Genomic DNA, 9,488 nt, shown 5'->3' on the forward strand with positions numbered 1-9,488 from the left:
GATCAGGGTGACCGAAAAACAAATATGATAGATGATTCTGAGGAAAAGTTGGGAATAACATTAAGAAATAGGAAGTTGGCTGAAAATGATATGTCCATATATGGAGAGGAAGGGGGTGTAAATTAGACATGAAATTACTATAAAAGATGGTTCTTGAAGTTAGGTACTTTACCTTTTTAAGTACACCTTTTGAGTGTCTTCAATTGGTCCTGATATGATACAGTGTTATCATATTGGTGTCTTTATGTTATGTGTTGATATATGTTATGTGTTGATATATGTTATGTTTAATAAATGTTTCTATGATATATATATCATGTGGTCTTTTAGCTTTTATTCTCATGGTCTGGGGAATTTTTTTAACAATTGGCGCCCAACGTGGGGCCCGAGAACTTTTTTCCTGGATGGAGGACGAGAGAAACCTGGCAGGGCCCTTACTGGAGTTTTTTCCAGTGGCTGGTTTTCTCTTGCTTCCATGTCCAGGAATTAGCTTCTTTTCGAACTGAGAGGCCAAGAGAATAAGAGGTTTCCCGGGGAAAAATTGCAGCTGCCGGCGAGAGCAAGCGTCCTTGGTGAGTAAAGGTGGCCAAGGGGTCTGATCCTGAGTTGGTGATATGTAGTAGCATGATTGAATACATGTGGGCACGCAGAGCATGTGAGAGAAATGTCTCTATATTTGTGCTGGGTTCTTGTGCACGAGAACTAATTTAAAACACATGTTGGGTGGTGACACTGTGGAGAAAGAGTTTTAAAGGGATCAGAGTGGATATTTACATAGTTGAATATCGGCTTGCTTATATTTCACTTCAGGGTGAACGTTTATGTCATAATGAAACAGGGGTTTTATTATGGAACAAAAATATGGGTGTTGACTTTAAATTTAGGACATAGCGTATGCTAGGAATGGGTTTCGTCTACTTACAACTGACAGCAGATGCTGTGGTAGAAGTATGTGTTTTGTTTTGTTTTGTTTTGTTTTTCTTCTTTCTTTTTCTTTCTCCCTCTCTGACAAGGGATGACGGCTGCTGGTAAGTTGTATCTTGAAGAGCAGAATGGTGTCTTTATGGGGGGATAGCAGCTGTGCTATGTAATATTTTGTCCTTTTGCTGGTATGATTTAAGAAGTGTAATACATATGGTTATAGTTAGATTGCTGGTAGAGCGAAAAGATTATTGCAAGAGGTGTAGGGAAGTCTAACTGATATTTTTGAATTCTTGAGAAATAGAGCTTTTGATAAATGTGATTAATAATCGAAGATAGAGGTTTTGGGTGAGCAGATGGTAAGTACTAAGGGTTTTTTGTTTTGTTTGATGAATAGGAGTTGAGACTGTATGTGTAGGGTTTATAGTATTGCTTGTTTAAGACAAGGAATGTGAGAATGTGAGGCTGTCTTGAAGTTAAGTGGGTTGACAGGCTGTGTTTTCTTTTTGAGGAGGTAAGTTGTTAATTGTTGAGGGGCTATTATTGTTCCTGGGATAGTTTGGTGTAGTAGGTTTGAAGGAGAATTAATTTATTATAGCAGGCTTGGTTTATAAGCAGCTGGAGGTAAGGGGATTTGTGGATATTTGTTATGTGAGAGAGTAGAGAATTTAAATATTGTATTGGGATATATGGCATGTGTTTAATACACAGGTGAAAGGTTTGCAGTTCTGTGGCTGAGTTGTTACGTATATTCAGAGGTTGAGGATGAGAAAGAGTTATAATGGGTTTTTTTTTTTAATGACTTTATGTGGCAGTTGGAGGGAATTCCGTATTGGTGAATTCCAAGATTAGTGTATAGATGTGGATATGAAAGAGGGGTTGTTTTTTTTTCTATGTATAGTAGTGTGTATGTTTTACATATGATGAACTGGAGTCCAGTATTGAGGACAATAACTGGCTATTTTTGATGTTTTTTGATATAAGTGTTTATCTTGGTTTAAATCAGAGCATTGAGATGGAATGTCAAGCCTACTAAGTTACTTGTAATTACTTATTAAGTTAAAGTAAAAGCTAACACTGTATCTCTAAAACAACCTAGTTAAGATACATAGCAGGAATTGGATTTTTTTTTAACAATTGCCTTTTATATCTGTTGGAGGTAATAGTCTCTTATTGTATGCCCATATGAAAATTGCTAGCTGGGAGATTTTGAAGGATATCTTGAGATTCAAGATGAGGGGAATCATATTTTATTTTATTGTAAAAAGCTTTGATTATGAATTATGAATTGTACACAAATCTGATAAATGGAATAAAGTACTGGTAGGGAGTCTTGTGGTGTTATGAAATGAAAATATTTAATTGTTGCTGTGACAATTGTTGCTGGATTTTACAATGCTCGTAAGGAAGCTAAACATTTTAGGAAAAATTTCACAATTGAGTAGAATTCGATGATAGATAATTGTTTTCTGGATTAAATCTGTGGCATCATTGAATACAGCTGAGAAGCTCGTGTAGATTTAGATAAATTGGTTCTGTGACAATAGATTTTTGCACTGTATGGTAACGTATTTCTGGATTTGGCTCTGTTTTAAGGGAAGAAAAAGTAGTTTATGAGTGTATGAATGTTGATTGTGCAACATTTTTTTCTTTTACATATTATTTTCTCTGGTTTGTAATGTGGTTTGTAATCTGAGAGAATGCAGGGAAGTGTGGTTGTTTTGTACAGTATGGTATAAGTAGTGTTTATACATATGTTTGGGATTGTGGTTCTGTGTTTTTTATATTGTTTATTGATGAAGAAATACTCCTATGTGAAAACTGTTAGAAGATATGATGTGGGATGATACGTATGAGGATGCTGGAATGAAGCCAGCGATTACATAGTGGAGCGGTTTGCCTGTTGTCATTTTTATGAATTGGTAGAGAGCTGTTTGCTGAAGAAAGGGGGTTGGATTAGATGACCTTTGAGGTCCCTTCCAACTCTGGCTGTTATAATAGTAGTGCTGGTATTTGGGTTGTTTGTGGTAGTAAATGTTGGGTTAGCTACAGAATGTAATAAAAAGTGTATAGCTATATTAGATAAAAATGTTGTGATTTAGAAGACAGGTAGTTTTGATAGTTTTGGATTGATGATTTCCTGTGGTGAAGGAAGGTGTTAGAGGCTGAAGGCATTTGAATGGATTAGTATAGACTGATAGGGTGTCTGTTTATAGTATAATTTTGTTTAGCTGCTAGTAAGTGAACTGGGAAAGGTTTTGTGAAAGGGGGTTGCTTTACAAATGTAACAAAATTGGATAGAAGAGATTTAACAAGCAGTGGTAGTAAGCAATGTATGTGATAAGTAGGGGTTTTTGTATGCTGTCTGAGAAAAATAAAGCTGAATGATCAGGGTGACTGATTATAAGAAATGCCTGTATAAGATGTGGATTATTGAGTAAAGATGAGGTGCTGTAAAAGAGGCAGTAGGGAAGAAGAAGGTCAAATAATTTAACTTAGTGTGAGAAATATGTTGGACATATGCATGAAAGGATGCATAACTGTTTTTCATTCATTTTGAAAGAAAGTTTGTTTTTGATTGAGTGTGAATGAGTGTATATACTAAAACATGGGTATTGGAATAACATAAATAAGGGAATACAGTGGTTGGGATGAATAACCTGATACTGTTGATAACAAAAGTAAATCTGGTGTACCTGGTGAAGAAGGTACTCCAGGACAAGCTGATATTAGTAGTAGTCAGCCCTGCTGGCTTTAGTGGTGTTGCTGGGTTTTTTTTTGTTTTGAATTACTTGGTTTTCCTGTTGACCAGGAATCTCCAGGCGAGCCTGGTGAACCTGGTTAAACAGGGCCTCAAGGTTTTTGTGGTTCAATAGGTTCTTTTTGGAGAATCTGGATCTTGTGATCCAGGGTCTTATGGCAAATATGGTGGTACAAGGTTTAGGTGGTGATATTAGTCTCCACTGGTGCACCTGGTCTGATGGGTCTATGAGGACTTCCAGGACAATTTGGAAGCCCAGGTCTAGGTCTTCTTGGTTCAACTGGACCTGATGGTTGCCCTGGTCCAGCTGATCCAGCTGGTCCACAAGGTGAACCTGGTAATATTGAATTCCCAGGACCAAAGGGTCTTTAATGGTGAACTTGGAAAATCTGGAGAGGAGAGTATTTCTGGATCTCAGTGTACTGTTTGAATTCAAAGGAATGAGAGGACTAATTGTAGTAGGTAACCTGCTGGCTGGTTATTTCAGTGAATAGAGGAAAAAAAAAATGCCAGCAGTTGAGATATGTATTTGGGTAAGAATTGAATCCTTTAAGTGGATGGGTGAAAGCATTTTCATTTGTAATGATAAATACTTAAGATAAGAGTGAATATAATAGTAAAATAAATATGCCTTGGTATGGAAAAGTATATGTATATTAATAATGTATATTAATAATGATAGAGGTACACGTTTTATGGTCTATTTAGTAGAATAGGGAACTGAAAAGGATTCCCTTCTGTCTGAGTATATTTGGCAAAGGCTGGGGAGAAAATTGAATCCCAGAAGCAGTATAAAGTTATAACAACTTTGAAACGTTTACCTTTAGCATTTGTATGTGTATAAATGTTTGTGCAATGTATATTTAAATGTGTAATACTGGAACGAGATGCACTGAGATGCTAAATTGTCTCTGAAACAACTAAAAAGAAATTGTCCCAGTTTTTTCTCGTTTAAGGTCTGACGGGCTGGTGGCTTATTTACAAGTGCATAATTTTAAGAGTGAGGACTGATTCCTGAGTGAAAACTTAAAAGGACACATCTGGAAGTTTATTTGGGAATGTCCATTGAAAAGACTGATAATGATTGAGATGACTGTGCATGCCATGGACACATATGAAGGGTTTTATGCATGAAGGAATGGACTTTGTCAGTTTATCAGTGTCTCCCGGAAGCAGAGTGAGAGAAAGAAGGACTAAGAAACCTTTTAATGTTTTTTTTTCATAAATGGAACTTTGGAGGGTGGATTTGTGAATCTGGATAGGAATGTTTTATTTTGCTATTGTCATTTTTATATTTGAATAAGTCACATTTATGTTGTGTAAATTTGTGGATGTAAGCCCCTGAATTCAGAGTGTTAGTGTATACAATACTATCACATATACACATGACATGCAACTATACGCTGGGGGGGCCTAGTACACATAATACATAGCAGCATGAATGTGATAATAAAGTTGGTGATTGTTTTGTGGAATGTTATACTGTACACAAAGGGGATGGGATTAGAGGCTGTGTTATCTAATCACCTGGTGATAGGATAGCAGCTCTGTTGCCATACCGGACATGATCATTTGTATACACAAACATAATCACTAGTATTAATTGACCCAGATTTGAAAACTGGAAATATGCCTCAGATCCACTAGCTATGAAGTGGAAGTTATTTATAAGTAATATTTTTATAAATATAGATTACACACCTTTGTATGAGAAGTGAAGGATTATAGAAGAAGAATCATTATTGCTATATCATGAAACAAAAACACCTTCCAAACTGGTATTTTTATACAATGTAGCCTTAGCAAAACTGTGCAATAAGCTATGTGAATGAAATGAGACGAAGTTAAGCAAGGGAGATGGGAGACACATTAGGAAAAGGGGAATTAACATATCCAGATACAATGTATATATGTCCCCTATTGTTTGAAGAAGTCAAGATTGTTATGAAATCTAACTTGCAAGGGTGATTACTTGGGATGCCCTAAATGGACAGAGTAAAATATGCCTGGTGATTGTAGGGAAATATGTTACCAGCTAATTAGTATGTAACATATAGGCAAGAGGTGTGAACACAATTATCCATAGAGTTGCTGGAAAGGGAAAAAAGCTGAAGCCCTAAGACAAGTGGGGTTTTATTTGGTGACTTATATGTTCATGCTTATGCATTCTTGTAACTGGATGAGATGAGCCCTGCACAATAGACAAATCTAACATTTATGGAGGTAACATTTTTTTTTTTGTAAACAAATGGGTCATTTGTGAAAAGGTAACTGAGCAGAAAAAAAATCATTCTACACTATAACATGATAGTCATGTATTAGTAGGCATTACATAAACATGTCCCAGAAGGTGGAGAAATGGTATATGTACCCCATTATAAGCATATACCAAGATAATGGTTTATTTAGAGGCCTATCTTTACAAAAATTGTTTGATCAAGGCCCGGAGAATAGAATGTAATTGGTGACATATCCCACACTTATGGATAAGATACAAGGAGTAGTAAGGTGGGAGTAGTATAAACATATAAAATGATTTGTTGAGTATACGTCCCTGGTATGCCTTAAGGAACTCAACTTAAGCAAATGAGGTATTGTACCTGTGCAATAGAAAGGGAGATAATGAATCGATAATGTAAAATAGAGTGACCATAAAGACATATGGATATAGCCATGGGAGATGAGTTATTCAAGTAGAAATAAAGCACAAGGAACTGTAGTTAAGAGTAGAATCATACAATGCTGCATCTAGTGACATATGGAACACCCCAACTCTTGGTTGCCAGACTCATTTGTAGGAGTTATTATAAGCATTGTATTATGTTTGCTTACATGTATTTGTATTAAATGTATTCCTTGTTGTATTAACTGTGGGACAGTCCTATGGAAGAAAATGTGTAAAAGAGGGAAAAAGATAGGGGTTGTTAATGACCTTCCCTCCAATAGGGAGGTTCGCATTATGATGCAGGATATCTAACTGCTGTGAATCATCTGACTGTTGTAAAACATCAGTCGGATGGAAAGAGGAGTAGGGATTGTAAAGAGTATATAAACAATGTATAAGCAATATACTTAAAAACTTATAGTCTACAAATGTATTCTAGAGGACATTGTACTTTTCACCTCTGGCACCCTTGGTCAGTAAGGAAGTTGCGAAAGATGGAGAAAAACATGTTTATTGCAAACCAGTCTGCTGACAAAGTTAGTTATGAGCCAAAGAGATCAGGGTGACCGAAAAACAAATATGATAGATGATTCTGAGGAAAAGTTGGGAATAACATTAAGAAATAGGAAGTTGGCTGAAAATGATATGTCCATATATGGAGAGGAAGGGGGTGTAAATTAGACATGAAATTACTATAAAAGATGGTTCTTGAAGTTAGGTACTTTACCTTTTTAAGTACACCTTTTGAGTGTCTTCAATTGGTCCTGATATGATACAGTGTTATCATATTGGTGTCTTTATGTTATGTGTTGATATATGTTATGTGTTGATATATGTTATGTTTAATAAATGTTTCTATGATATATATATCATGTGGTCTTTTAGCTTTTATTCTCATGGTCTGGGGAATTTTTTTAACACTAGGTCATCTTAAACACAACCTAAGCATAGCCCATAAAATAATCTGCTACAACATCCTTCCTGTCAACGACTACTTCAGCTTCAACCCCTACAACACACGAGCGCACAACAGATACAAGCTTAAAGTAAACTGCTCCAAACTCGACTGCAGGAAATTTGATTTTAGTAACCCAGTAGTTGATGCATGGAACTCACTACCTGACTCTGTAGTTTCATCACCTAACCCCTAAAACTTTACCCTTAAACTATCCACTGTTGACCTCTCCCGATTCCTGAGAGGTCAGTAAGGGGCATGCATAAGTGCACCAGCGTGCCTTCCATTCCCTGACCTAATGTTTCTCTCTTACTAGTATCATGTATATAAACATTGTATCTTTATATACTACAAATACATACTTGACAAAACAAATAAATAAATAAATAAAATTAATTAATTAACTACTAAGCAATAGCCAAGCTGACTAAGGATTAAAGGAGCAAAATTCTAGCTAGAAGCATCTGTAGGAGAACAAGTAAATTAAAGATGAGTCACACCTGTGTGATTAACACTTCAAGAGTTTTTGTGCGTGTCACATATCTGACTGAATCAATAGAACACCCTGTTGTCACATATTAAATCAGTTCACCAATAAGCTAGAACCACTGGTATCTGAACAAGCCCTGATGACATAAAAATGATAAGCATATGGCGCTATCATGATGCAAATATTGAACTGATGTACATGCACCCTTGTCCTCCTTTCTGCTCCTTTTCTACCAGCACCAGCAGCTGTAGTGGCAAGTTAGGGAAAAGTAGTAGAAAAGCCACACTTTCTGCCCTGTTCTCAGTCATCTCCCATGTAGAATGATAGTTTTGGATGTTGAAGCATTCAGTATACACATGTGAATATTCCTAAGACCAGGATCATACAACTTCAGTAACAGAGTGATCAATGCATGGAATGCACTACCTGACTCTGTAGTTTTTTCCCCAACCCCCCCCCCCCAAATTTAACCTTAAGACTGTCTACAGTTGACCTCACCCCATTCCTAAGAGGTCTATAAGGGGCGTGCATGCATAAGCGCACCATCATGCCTACCATCTCTGTCCTACTGTCCTATTGTCCACATTTACATATATCTACTTTGCTTTTGTTTATGTTTTGTTTATGTTTATATGTTATTTTGTACAGGTTTTGACAAAATAAAGAGAGAGAGAGAGAGAGAGGCAGGCAAGCAGGCAGACAGATAGATTTGGGACAGAACATACAATATATTAACTTTCCAATTTTAAGTCTCCATTTTACATGAGGGAGAAAACATCTTATGAAAAACTCAAATCTTACTTCTCAGACTCACAGAGGGTGTGACAACACAGCATTCTTACGCCAGCTCCTAATTTACCAGAAAAAAATAGAGGATTCAAGGCTTGAGAGCTTTAGCCACAAAAAGTCAGCTTGGGGGGTTTGTGGCCAGTTTCTCCCTCTCAGCTCAGCCCGCCTCCCAAGGTTGTTGTTTCCAGGAAAATTAGAAGGTATGTAGGATATGTTCGCAGCCTTGAGTTATTTTTGTAAGGAGTATAAAATAAAATAAATGTATCTGAGGAATTCTGTATGCAAGACTTGAAGTGGGGGGGAGAGAATTTCATTCATTCAGAACAACAGGGTTGGAAGGGACCTCCTAGGTTAGGGGTAGGCAAAGTTGGCTCTTCTATGACATGTAGACTTCAACTCCCAGAATTCCTGAGCTAGCATGATTGGTTCAAGAATTCTGGGAGTTGAAGTCCACAAATCATAGAAGAGCCAACTTTGCCTACCTCTGTCCTAGGTCATCTCTAGTCCAACCACCCCTACCTCTAAGCGAAAACATATCTAACAGATAGCAATTTGGCAGCCCAGTTCGGCTTTCGGCCCGACAAACCTCAACAAACCTCTCTCTCTCCAACCACGAGCCTGAGCTACGTGTAGTAAAACCCACCTCCTCCATCGCTACGTAGCATCCTCGTAACCAAGCTCCAAAAAAAAAAAAAAAGGCAAGGAAACCGCGAGCCTCCTTTGCGCGGGAAAAGCTTTGCTTGCGCGGCTTGGTTGCAGTCAAGGAAACTACAAGGTTGAACTTTCCTTTCTTTGTTCCTTTCCCCCCCCCCCTTGGAAAAAAAGAGTCAAGAAGAGGCGCCAAAGATGAAGGAGCCGCTGGGAAGTTCTCCCTTAACATCAGCCGTGGGAAATGTGTACCCCCGCC

The 9,488-nt window shown here is 37.3% G+C and overlaps 1 protein-coding gene across 4 annotated transcripts in view; it reads right to left on the reverse strand.

Moving 5' to 3' along the window:
• The window catches only part of LOC139162404 (uncharacterized), a 48,588-nt gene extending 39,100 nt beyond the window's left edge, over window positions 1-9,488 (reverse strand). The window contains exons 1-2 of one of the 4 annotated variants that reach the window (XM_070742724.1): window positions 9,225-9,296; window positions 8,594-8,642 (exon numbers count right to left, since the gene is read on the reverse strand). Coding sequence is in view for 2 of the 4 variants with exons in the window: in XM_070742723.1 (XP_070598824.1) it covers window positions 9,225-9,461 (237 nt within the window). In the remaining 2 variants the exon portion in view is untranslated. The other 3 variants (XM_070742723.1, XM_070742722.1, XM_070742726.1) reach the window with 3 other exon arrangements.

Source organism: Erythrolamprus reginae, chromosome 2 (genome assembly GCF_031021105.1).
Source record: "Erythrolamprus reginae isolate rEryReg1 chromosome 2, rEryReg1.hap1, whole genome shotgun sequence".
Lineage (NCBI taxonomy): Eukaryota > Metazoa > Chordata > Lepidosauria > Squamata > Dipsadidae > Erythrolamprus > Erythrolamprus reginae.